At 42.0% G+C, this 12,225-nt stretch overlaps 4 protein-coding genes and 1 pseudogene across 6 annotated transcripts; 3 read left to right on the top strand and 2 right to left on the bottom strand.

The window, feature by feature from the left end:
* The first annotated feature begins 920 nt into the window (after positions 1-920).
* BDBG_17331 lies at positions 921-1,009 on the top strand (annotated as a pseudogene). The gene has a single exon. The product of its transcript is annotated as a tRNA-OTHER (tRNA).
* Positions 1,010-2,493: 1,484 nt separating this feature from the next.
* On the bottom strand, positions 2,494-4,219 carry BDBG_05891 (uncharacterized protein). The gene is made up of 3 exons (XM_031722349.1): positions 3,633-4,219; positions 3,359-3,535; positions 2,494-3,285 (listed from the first exon to the last, which is right to left on the bottom strand). Exons 1-3 carry the CDS (start codon positions 4,032-4,034, stop codon positions 2,911-2,913), a joined length of 954 nt encoding a protein of 317 aa, XP_031579220.1. The 5' UTR covers positions 4,035-4,219; the 3' UTR covers positions 2,494-2,910.
* Positions 4,220-5,375: 1,156 nt separating this feature from the next.
* BDBG_05890 (uncharacterized protein) lies at positions 5,376-7,850 on the top strand (the record flags this gene model as incomplete). The annotated part of the gene is made up of 7 exons (XM_031722348.1): positions 5,376-5,442; positions 5,586-6,241; positions 6,297-6,393; positions 6,463-6,736; positions 6,808-6,910; positions 6,966-7,078; positions 7,142-7,850. 7 exons carry the CDS (start codon positions 5,376-5,378, stop codon positions 7,848-7,850), a joined length of 2,019 nt encoding a protein of 672 aa, XP_031579219.1.
* A 1,003-nt stretch (positions 7,851-8,853) lies between these two features.
* Positions 8,854-10,721, top strand: BDBG_05889. 2 transcript variants are annotated; one of them, XM_031722347.1, is made up of 2 exons: positions 8,854-9,086; positions 9,353-10,721. In XM_031722347.1, the coding sequence occupies exon 2, from the start codon at positions 9,687-9,689 to the stop codon at positions 10,254-10,256; it is 570 nt and encodes a 189-aa protein (XP_031579218.1). In that variant the 5' UTR covers positions 8,854-9,086; positions 9,353-9,686; the 3' UTR covers positions 10,257-10,721. The 2 variants fall into 2 exon arrangements, with proteins under 2 accessions (XP_031579218.1, XP_002623715.2); XM_002623669.2 differs by lacking the exon at positions 8,854-9,086 and having other exon boundaries at positions 9,391-10,167; positions 10,260-10,721.
* A 152-nt stretch (positions 10,722-10,873) lies between these two features.
* BDBG_05888 (uncharacterized protein) lies at positions 10,874-11,645 on the bottom strand (the record flags this gene model as incomplete). The annotated part of the gene is made up of 2 exons (XM_002623668.1): positions 10,874-11,058; positions 11,123-11,645. The coding sequence occupies 2 exons, from the start codon at positions 11,643-11,645 to the stop codon at positions 10,874-10,876; spliced, it is 708 nt and encodes a 235-aa protein (XP_002623714.1).
* Between the last annotated feature and the right edge of the window lie 580 nt (positions 11,646-12,225).

Genomic DNA, 12,225 nt, shown 5'->3' with positions numbered 1-12,225 from the left:
ATATATAAGATTAATTATATAAGATATTAAAGTTAATAAATAACTAAGTTATATTTCTTTTCTTTTTATAGATCTCTATTAATTTATATTCTATATAGTTTTATTTATTCTTTATTTCATCTTTTTCAAAGTTTATATTTAATCTGTTTATTCACTTATTCTTTATTACTGTAAGTTTTTCACTCTTTATTCTATCATTCTCTTTATCTGTTCTACTCACAGATTTACTGAATTCAATCATTAAATTTAATAAATCTATTACAGCTGATTCTATTATAATCACTGAATCTGAGAATGAGTAGTTAGTAGTCTACAGAAGATATTAAAATAATTCAGATATTAATTTATACAGCTTAGATTTAATATAATAATATCTTTGATCTGAGAGATTGAGAATCTTCTAAGATCTATGTTATTAAGATCTGTATTATATTATATAATAAGAGATATTGAATTCTTACAGCTATTAATATATATATAAGAGAAAGTGAATGAATCTCAGAGTATTCTCTTTCTCTTTAAAGAATTTATCTTATCTCTCATCTCTCATCTCTGCTAGCTGTTTTTTTTTTCAGAAATTATATTATTTATCTCTATTAATTCATCAGAAGTTCAAAAAATTATTAATACTATTATTATAGTTGAAAACAATGACTTAAAACACATTCATTATAAGTAAGATTCTTAAAATGATAAAAATTACAATTCTAACAATCAGTATAGTTCTTAATAATCTTATTCAGTCTATTAAGTTATTAGCTATTAATCTTATTCTTAGTTCTGTATCTGTATCTGTATCTGTCTCTGCTATATCTATCAGTTCTAGATTATTAAGTTAACTGTTAACTCATTTAACTGAAAGAATATCTGAGAAGCTGTTAAAGAAGCTACAGACTTTCATTAAATTATTCTATACTTATGCCCCGGTGGCCGAATGGTTAATGCGGCCACCCGGTAGCACCTTGGCGTGGGAAACCAAGGCGCGTGGGTTCGAAACCCGCAGGGGATACATTAAATCCGGAACTCAAGCACCTCAGGTTCCTAATAAATACAGAGGTGTACAAATCGCTCCAATGAATTGCTCTATGTTCCTGGGCTGGGAAGTTATTATCGCATGTATCTAATTGTCACTCCTTTGTATTTTCCTATGTTCTTGTTATCTTGGCGTGGTCTCAACACCTGTATTTCCTCCTGTATAACCAACACTTGACCTGTATTTAACATCACGCAAGGACTCATCATAAGCTCCGCTTGCATATGAGTATAATGAAAGAATAATAATAATAATAATAATTCTATACTTATTAGTCAGTCTTATAAGAGAGTCATTAAATTAATATAAAAATTAATATAAATTATAAAGCTCTTCTTCTACAATTCTATAATACTGTTTTTACAGTTCTCTACAGTTACTGTATTAGAGAAGAAAACTCTTTTATCATCTATATCAGTACTCTGAATCAGTGCTATGAAGCTTGTATCAGTTATCATTATAATAATACTGAAAGTTACTACTCTTATTATAGAAGTGAGTCACTTTTTAATATAAAATATATTAATTCTAATACAATTAACTAATAGTTATATATAGTCAATATCAGTAAGAAGAATAATAAAGTGAAAGAAAAGAAGTAGAAGAATAAAAAGAGAAAGAAAGTCAAGAAGAAGAGTTTATTCAAGAAGTATTCTGCAGCTGAGAATATAGAAGTTAGAGTCTTGAAAAAATAGACAGTAAGTGTTAAGTCAGTTAATGATTATAATATTGAGATTTTAACTCTTTATATTGAAAATAAGACTCTGTGTAAGAAGAATGCAGTTCTAAAGACTAAATTCAGAACTATTATAAGTCTTCTTCAGATCACTTAAACTGTTCTTGAGAATAATATATAAGCTGATAAGACAGAGTGAGATGTTTTTTATTTTTTTTCTTGCTTAGTTAGCTGATGCTTTTGCACTGAAAAATGAATCTCTATATATTTTTACAGTTCTATCTCTTCTATTATTATTAATAATAAGCTGTAAAATCAATCTTGCAGAGTCTTCTGTTTTGAGCTTAGCTCTGCAACATCTTCGCACACAGAGACTCATGTGTATTAAGATATTTTATTTTTAAGTCAGACACCGTCTATTTTGCAGTTATATATAACTATATAGAACAGTATAATTCTTAATGCAGCTTTCTTGTTATGAATTATGAATTAATTGTATTTACTGCTGAACAGTTCTAGATTACAGTTCTCTTAGCACTGTGATACCTCAGCATGCTTGCTGCTCAAGATGATCACAGTGATTAGTATGTGTGATCTTTTCTCTGTAGGTCCTTATATATACTTAGGCTGTTTCTATTGCAAATGTACTGTTTCAAGTGTGTGATCACTGGCCAGGTGAAATGAACAGTGCGGAATCACCACTCTCCATTAACATTGAGAGATAAATTGATTAAGTTAGTTTAGCCATCCTGTCTCTCTCACTAGAGTATGAGTGGGATGATGAGCAGCTCATGCAACATGGTACAATGATATCCATGAGGTGAAGGTAAGTGCAGATGGGGGTGGGGCATGAGTGATTGATAGAAAATATTGATCTATGTGCAAAGTCCAAGCTCTGTCCATGTTTATAGTTACAATATAATTAATCAGATGATAAAGATGGATGCTGCCTACTGCTGCAGTGAACAGGAGGTGATCCATCAACTACAGATGTATCCAAGTTCTACTTAATTTCCATTCAACCAGGATCTACAAAGGAACATCCGTGTGCATACGTATCCGCTGCTCGTATCGTCCCTTGATGTAGCCTGTCAGAGTAGTCAGCGAAAGCCTTTCACCCTTCTACTCCGCATGGGATCCTTTAACCAGCTCCTCGCAGTCTGGAATCAAATCGCCCCGCGGTTGCAATTTTCCCTTGCGTCTAGCTGGTGAAGATCATTCCGGACCGTCGGTACCAATTATTCCGAGGAGATGTTGGTGCCCGAACACTCTGGTGATTCTGGCCAAGCAGATGTAGTAGGATTGAAAATTTCAGGGCTCGATTAACTTTCCCCCCGGCATGTATTCGGGCGCAAGGCGCGGAATATTCATGGAAGTTGAATTTAATTTCACATAAGCTTGACGCATCATTTTTCGTGCCTGTCACCCGGACAATATCCCTGCCATTAGCCGCTACATTGCAACCCAACCCCCAAATGCCAACCTTCCCCTCACTCCCCGAAAGACGATGGATCTTCCATGCAGTTTGATCAACCCCCAAAAGGGAAGCTGGCCTGGTGCAGGTCATGGTCTCCACCTGTGCCTCTTTGTCATCAATTCGGACACCGAGTAGTATTACCCGCTATATCGTCTTGGCCGATGGAACTAACTCTCGGCCTCTTGGAATTCCTGCTCAGAATCTCTTCTTCCCCTTCTTCGGCTGGGGCTGCGAAGCTCCATTGCGCCTTCGAATATTCTGCTTCGTCAGACAACGTCGATACATCAGAGTCATCCACGGTAGGAGCTGCCTCAGAGCCCATCTGGTGTTGAGATCTTGAATGAAGAAGCTGAGATTGAGCGTTTGAGTATGTTTCATTTGCTGTCCTAATAAAATTCATCCCTCTTTTCATTTGCCCAGTCCCGAGCATTTCGATATGCACATACTCCTTGCCGAAATGTTTCCAAGTTCCCAGTCATGCCCCAAGTATTGAGTTGGGTCATAATATATTCAGGGCGATCACCTGAGCCTTTGGACTCAGTGAGATGAGTTGTGTATAGCTTGAGTGTACCGCCATGATAAGTTGATGTAAGAGTGTAAGCACTGTTGTCATAAGTTGAGCCCAATCCATCTTGTTGGTATGACTGGAGAGCATGCATAATACCCCGAGCTCCTAGTGCGCCGTCATAACAAGCCTGCCGTGTAGCCACAGCCAACCATTGGAAGATCATCCCGTGTTGATGGAATGATATAATTGTAGAGTTCATTGCGGATCTGACGATTATTTTTGAGTTGTTTAGGACGTGCACCATAGAAGTGATCTGGTCTGGTAGAAGCAAGTGTGCCATCAGTTAAGGGAGCAAGATTTCCAAATGAATAATCCCCTCCAACACATTTAAGGTCACTGATATCACTGTCAAGAATTGGAACTACTGAAACTGTAACTGGCTTCTCTTTGGATGCATATGCATTTCTCAAATCAGACAGGTTGGGTCCTCCCAATCTTGAAAACCTCTCTACCAGGCAGACAATCATGGAGAATATCCGGAGTGAAATAAAAAATTTCACAGTGCGTGCTTCAGCTCAGTAAACTGTTGAGTGATGGGCCTATGAAGCTTTTGCCATGGCTCTTGAGGGCTGTTTCTTCGCGTTCTTGGTTAACACAAACCTTTGATAGGTTAACTATTCCAGTAAGACTGGCTGAGCTTCTGTGGCGTAGTTATCGGAAGGATACTCAAGGCACTGGCGCTTGCGGGATAGCCTAAAGTTGTGCGACGAAGGCATATGGCGGTCATAGGGCATTTAAATTCTTAAAAAGGACAGAAGCGGAAGTAAAGGGCGTTTTGTAGTAAATTATCGCCCTCGCAATCATGGTGGCGTTACTCCACCACATTATTGAAAGCTCATATCCACCACTGGAACTTTGCGACTATTGAAAATACATATCTGCCATTGGAATCCAACAAGAGACACTGATTCGTTTCAGCCTAAACGCATTGGGGCCCAATGGCAAATCTACTAGGGTCGCACTCCAGCCCACCACCAACGTTGCGCAACCCCTCCTACAGGGAGATAGTGATAAATAGTGCGAATTTCTGGCGCTGAAAGCCGAGCGTCATTGCTATGCCAGAATCTTCATCTGATATTGCGTTTCGAAAAGGTGAAAGAGTTATTTATTCGTCCACCAACAAGTGAACCATATGTTCCAACTTGCACCCCGCCGTCAACAATCGAGATCCCAGGCCGGTTCTGCTCGCTGGGTTCTATCGAGGAATCGGGACTCTGGTGATCCAACTACATGAACGTGCGAGTTCATCGGGCAACTGAACAGGCTGGTTTGCGAACCACTTGGGATGCTAGGGTTTGCAAAGAAGAAAAGCTGTTTACATGCTATTGGCTTTGAGCAAAGCGAATACTACTTTTGCTTTCGTGAAATTTGCAAAAAGAAACAAGAGTGTGGACATCACCAGGCATGTCAAGAGACTCTGGCGCTAATTGTTCCTGAGAGGACAACTCACGCTCTCGACGATATAATATGTATAACCCGTTAAAGATGGAATTTGTGCCATGTCCTTCCTTTGGATATCCTCATCAAGCTGGACTTGACTCTCCTTCTTCATTCTATGTTTCAGCCAAGACTGTCCTTAATATATTTAACTCTTTGTTCGTCGAACTAGATATTTTGAACCATGGCTGTCCGCAATATCCCTCCCGAAACAGTTATTATCGGCATTGATTTGGGTTTAACTCATACAGGTGCGTATCTCCGTATTGTCCTCCCCATGCTCTCTTTATGTGGAACGCAATGATTCAAGAGCGGGATCTAGGCATAGTCATGCATAGTGCTTTGGGCGAGTAGGTTGATTATTGAACCGAGGCGTTTACTGATATCCTGACAGGAGTCGCATTTTCGTCTATAGACATGGAGGCTCCACTTGACGTGGATAGATGGCCAGGACAGAAGGAGGTAGCGAAGAAAGTGCCCACGAAACTCTGGTATCGTGCAGGCTGCAAGACACCCATATCATGGGGATTCGACGAACCTGATGAGCTACATCCTGGAATGGATGTGGTGGATTGCTTTAAATTATACCTTGACCCTGGTTTCCAGCCTGGTGGCTCCGAGAACAGCGCTGAGGTGTTCTGGACACATGAGGATGTTCAAACATGGTTTATCGATTTTTTGACCGCCCTTCGACAACACATTATCCAGTATATAAGACATACAGACCAATTAGCTGACCAGGTGGTGGGCGAATGGAAATTCCACCCAGTGGAATATATTTTTAGTTTCCCGACAACCTGGCAAAACCCAAAGGTGGTTGATGCCTTTCGCAGAATTGTGAGGAGTTCGGGTTTTGGAGACTGTGAAGCCCACTCAGTGGAAATTAAGTTGACCGAAGCTGCGGCGGCCGCAGTTTACTCAGCAAAAAACTTTAAAAATCAGCGGGCAGTCCAAAGCCACAAAGGAAGGAGGCAGCTAGCAGTTGGAAAAGCGGAGCGCGTTCGAGACGGCAACGTTATTCTTATTTGTGATGCTGGAGGAGGAACAACTGTCAGAAGCTCCCTCTATTGTCTACAGGAATTGTTCTTCTGACTTAATTTCGCAGGATGTATCCGTCCTTAAAGTTTTATCAACTGAAAAATTTGAAATCCGAGGCCAGGTTGAAGAGGTACTTCAGTTGGAGCAACTCGACTACGTTAATGGTATGTTAGTCTCGCTTCTGCTTTGCTTCCGGCCGGGCCGCTCATGCATAACGTACGTAAACTGTGTAGGACGAGCACTTGGTTCTGTGCAGATTGACCAGGCTTTCCAAAGGGAAATCGAAACCCGTTTGAAAAAGATCGATTACAAAAGTGGCGACAGCCGTTGGTCTCCGAAATCTGCCGCACGAAGTTTGACAAAAGGCGATTTTCAGACTATCAAGCATAACTATGGGTACCAAATAGTCGCATCCTTAGACACAAATGCCCCCCGCGTCCCCGGACTCCCAAAATCCTATGACAACCCAGAAGCAGGCTTCAAGAACGGAAGGATAATATTGACGGAGTAAGTTTATAAACCTGCGTTATGTTTATTACTAGCACAATCGAATTACGAATTACCTGACCAGAAACAAGCTCTGATATCCGCTGGTTGTTTGACGAACAAATCCAACGGATCTTTGGGATGATTGATGAGCAGCTTGAACGTATAGAAGATATCACACCCCCAGTGGAAGTGGTACGTTGTGTGATTTTGGCCCCTTGTTATATTAAATCTGACCATCTGCCGACAGACGCATGTTGTCCTTTCCGGAGGGCTCGGCTCCTCTCCCTACGTTCAAGATTGCTTTAAAATAAACTATGGCTACGGAAAGGCAGCCAAACAGATTTTGATTTCAGAGGATCCGTGAGGAACAAACTTAAAAATCGGATGACTTTCTAGAACATGGCGCGCTGACCAGCCCTATAGTCAACTAGCGGTCTGCCGCGGTCTTGTAATCGACCGAATTCATCGTTTGAGACATGGACACTCTGTCCTATCTACTCGCTGTAGTTCAATCTCCTACGGTATAGTGGTCAACAATAGAGTTCGTGGGAGCCAAACCCCCCCCGGCTTCAATGGCAATGTGGAAATAAGCCCATATAACGGGAAGCGATATATCGTCAACCAAATCCAATGGCTTATCGAACGCGATCAGATTATCCAGCACCAAGATATACGGCGTAAATTCGATCGTGTTTTTGAAGCGACTAATTCTGGGATCGCCTGGAAAACTTTGATCGCCATGTCGAGGTCACCTGCTAAGCGCCTCCCACAAACCATCAACCAAGGAGATGCCGACGTGAAATGTACAATTGAGTCATATGTGGACAGGGAATTCCTACGACAGCACGCCCAACCTGTTAAGCAGAGACGGTGGAGTTCGAGCCGAAAACCAGAACTTCAGAAAATACAGTATGAAGTGCGTTTATGCATCGCGTCATCATACGTGACGTTCGAAGTCTGGTTGGGGGATCGAGTGGTCGGGAAGAGTGAGGAGATTCACATCGCTTGGCAGTATACGAGTGAGGACGAGAGTGACCGGCAGGTGACGCCAACTGAATATCCGGTGGATTGGTCAAATTATGGACGTGCAAAGGTGGCTAAAGGTAGCCCTTGGCCCATATTTCTTCGTTGAATAATTGGGGCTGGCTACATTTTATCGTTTGTAATAGTGTGGATCTTCAATTCATAAATTGACTGTCATTTATTTACGAGGATAGCAGGCACCTACATAGTAATTGAGCATGGTTAGAAACTCAACCCTGATCATGACTATTAGTAGAATCAAGGCCCTCATATCAACGTCATCTAACTGACTATATTTGAATATTAGAAGAGTTTTTCAGTTGATCATTCTATAGAGTCGCTACTCTATACTCCGTAATGAGATTGACATGACAAGATTTTCCTTTTCTAACTCCCCCTTTCTCATCTCTTTTTCAACCACCTACATTCAGCTACTACGTACGGGATACGCGGTACACCCCGGACGATAACCACTCGCGGGTTTCTGGTCACTACGTATAAATACCCAGAAGCTCAAAATGTCTTTTCTTGCTCCTCTCTTTTCTATAGAACGGATAAACAGAAACACAGAACGTGCACAAATTAAATATCTCCACATCCCCAGTGTCCGGATGAGAAGACAGCAGAACTGGGAATTCTCATCATAGTTTCTAACATCTAAATATGCCACGTCAGAGCCTGCCTCAAATAGGCTAGAGAGGGCATACGTGCCACAAACTGAGGGAAAGGATGCATGCCGACCTGATAGTTTCGGTGTTGCTAAGGCTTGATTATCTTTGCCCAAGCGGAAACATTGTGTTGCGCCGCGCTTTTGGCAGTTTCATGCAAGGGTTTTTAGGCTGGGATATGGCAGTCAATTTGTTATGTTGGGGGAGAGTAGAGAGAGGTTTCCAAGAAACCCGATTCCTCGGCCGATGATGCAAATGACTTTTTTCCACGTTGCTCAAATAGTCATAATGATAGAATATCAAAATTATATATAACAATGTAATTTTTTTCCACAGGTGATTAAGGTTTGAAGTGGGTCTCATGATAATCTCCAGCGAGTATAAAATATAATTGGGAGGTTTTTGTGATGAGATCAATTCCTGTTTGAGGATGATGTCAAATATCTCTCGGGTTAACTGAGATAAATGTTGAGTTATCAAATATTTTTTGCCCGGGCCTTGTTGAGAAGGTGAACAGCGATGGCACAAGTTGACTGTTGAGAAGCCTTCATTATTATTACACTTCCAGCCGCAGTAAGCGCGAAAATGAAGAGATGGTGAGGCTGGCGTTTTCAGGATAGAAATGCCTGTGGATGTTTGCGCCTGGATGAAGCCCGTAACTAGTTATTTATTAATCTGTAAGTTAATCTGCAAAATTAATTTTTCATTTCTGCCACATTTGCAAGCAGGGGTGATAAAATAGTTGGGTTTTCGGGCTTTCTGTCCCTTTATTCAACAAATAACCCAGCATGCAAAACATGTGTCATTTTGCAAATATGCATCAAATTTGTAGGGAGAAATGGGTGACCCCGAGAATTGAGCACAGAGTTGTCCATCTTAAAAAAATAAATTTAAAAAAATAAAAAAAATAAAAAAAAGCTAAGCTTTGTTTAATATTCGTCAGAAGCTAGCTATTTACCGAAGCACCACCACCATGTTGGTGGGCAGCTAACTCAGGATTTTTCCCAACAAAGGAACTGCCCAGCGCCTGGGTATTATAGCTTTGAAGACTTAAAGGATGACGTGGTAGTTTAATGTCATCAATAGCTCCGTGCCGGTTGAAACATGGGCCTTGCCTGGGGGTTTGCCGTTAAACAACATTGCCGACCCGGGGTGCACAAAACAAGAAGCTCATTTTCCTAGGCCACGACATTACAAAATTCTCTCTTGCGATCATAGAATGAATGTACTGTACTTCTGAGGCATAATCATTTTTTAGTGCAAACAATGCAGGTATTATGGGATGTGGTTCCAGCAAGGTTCAACGCGACAACGATCCTCCCGGTACCAGTTATAACAAACCCCGTCCGGCAACTCGTCCAAATTCACATCGAACGCAGTCCCAAAGAAGGCTTGCCACAGGCACCGGGGCGAGAAATCGGACCCAACCTCTATCTGCAGTTCCAAAACCGCACTCAAGCTCTCAGCCAAGGACGCATTCGCAGTCGACAAGTTCGAGGACACATCTTCATACTGGAGCGAGGACGCGGCCATCGAGAACAGGCACCCGTCGCCGTCATCCCACAGCACTGGGGACAATCCATGATGGCCAACCGCCAGAGGATAGCGCGATTCGGGAAGAGATCAATTCGTTTCGGCTGTTCATTGATCAGCACGCGATCAATTTTTATCGCACACAATGCGACGAGAGCGGGGCATCGATATCCAGATATATTGCGCGAACGATCATTTCCAATGTTATAGAGAAGCGTTCGAATGGTAAAGTAGAGCCCATTTATTCCTTTTTGCAATATCCCTTTTCATATTCAACGGTCCCCTCACTTTGGAATTGTCACTTAAACATTTAGTAGAGAACAGCGTTGCCATGAACCTAGCCAGCGCCCTCGAAAAGTACGCTAATGATGCGACCAGCCAAAAGCGAGGTGAACACCTTCTCATATTGTGTAGAACGGCGAGTATGATAGGGAGCATGATGGACAGGCACCCAGAAAGCTGGGAGTTTAGTTGGCGTGGAGGGGTTGATATCGTGTTTCCCAGCGTGATGCGGGGCCACGCAGAATTTATGCAGGCAACGCTGGATATATAAATTTTTTCACTTCGGAAATCTCAGTTTTCTCGTCGCCTAGTTGCCTGGCTGCGTCTTCGAAAAGCCAATTGGATGTATTTTTCCCTGCTTCGTTTCAGATACCAAATTTTAGTCTATTAATCTTCTCTTCAATAGTAGGAAATCCTCCTACACTTGTCCAAAATAATTAGCCTCGGACCGAATTACGATGATATTTTATTTTCAATGATTAATATATGAACAGAACATATTTATATCAAAACAATATTCGTTCCCGGAAACATAATTTCGTCAGAAAACGCAGCATTTATAACGCATGAGCATAGCGAGACCCACATAAATATTGGAGAAGAAAGATAAATATTCGAGAAATGAGGCACCGTGAGATGAACAACACTTCTAATCTCGCACACGGTCAACGTCACAGCGTTGCTGGAGAAGCCACAAGCCCAAATCTTCTGGATCCGAGTAACGTGGGGAGATTGCAAAGCGGTCGTCCGCGTAGGGTAACGAAGACATTGTAAGAAACCGGTGCCGAGGCTGCGATGTCGGGAGTGAGTGCTGGCTGCCATTTGAGCGTTCGCCTAACATATCTCTAATTAGCTTTGTCAAGGGTCTGAGGTGAAGTATTGAAAAGTATGCTCGAACCTTCAGCCCAGGTTAACACCCTGGGTTCCTTGTTCATATCGACCGGTGGTCCTAAACGTGGGTTTGAAAATGTTCGCAGTTCCAGGCACAAACGATTCGAGGTCCAGGGAATTGTGCTCTCCAAGAAGGCCAATTCCGAGCGTATCTGTGATAGTGTGATATGATATAGACGAAGCGCAGTTAAGCACGTCTGTAACTCTGCTTTAGTTTTTAGGACCCAACAGATGTCGTTGATTCGGCGCTTGGCCGCATTTTTGTCCTTGCTGCCAGCGATGATTTGTTGCGCCTTTTTGAGCTCTTTGTCGGTGCGGTCAATCTGGCGTTCGGTGTATCTTCTGCGCGAACTTGGTAGATAGTTTCTAAAATTTTCGAAATCATATTTGACGCCGATAAGTAGGTCGGACGTGCAATTTATAATGTCATCGGCGGTTCGCATTTCTCCTGCTGCACCAGCCAACCCATTTATATACTGGATTAGGGTGAGGAATGACACAATAGGGCTCCATACTGCGAAATCTGTCATGACGGGCTAGAGAGGCTGTTGTTTGTAGCTGATGGCGATTTTGATAAAGAGTAAATTTGGCTGTTGATAAACATGTAAAGTGAAGTTGCCATGAGAAAGGTGGCTAAGATATACCGTCGGAACGAAGAGTTTATAGATACCGTCGTCGAGCGCTTTATGACTCTCTCGTATGTGGGGGCATTCGATCCTTAATTGGAACCACATGTAACATCCTCATTTGGGACGCGGAAACTCAAGTGATTAAGAAAATTTCGAGTCAAAGACGCCACTGAGGATCGCTGAGGATTTGCAGTCAAGGAAGATATATGTATGTCCCTTTCCAGTGCAATAGGATTCGCAGCATTGCATCGCCGCTTGGGCTTGTTGGTGGATGCAGAAAGAAATGGTTCAAATTAAATTGTCTTCAATTAAGCCTAAAGTCATCTCCGGGTTTGTTGAATGGATGAGCCCCAACGAGGCTATACAGCTACCGACAGAGGCAGATGCAGAACTAGGAAGAGCCGCGTCGGGCATCCATAAAGAGTATAAAGCACTAATCATGCGACAGGAAAGAGGAATCCTGTCGAGTTCCAGATGACAC

The sequence above is a fragment of the Blastomyces gilchristii genome (assembly GCF_000003855.2).
Source record: "Blastomyces gilchristii SLH14081 genomic scaffold supercont1.12, whole genome shotgun sequence".
NCBI lineage: Eukaryota > Fungi > Ascomycota > Eurotiomycetes > Onygenales > Ajellomycetaceae > Blastomyces > Blastomyces gilchristii.
Note: the sequence above shows the minus strand (reverse complement) of the source record. Positions and strands in the feature narration are given on the sequence as shown.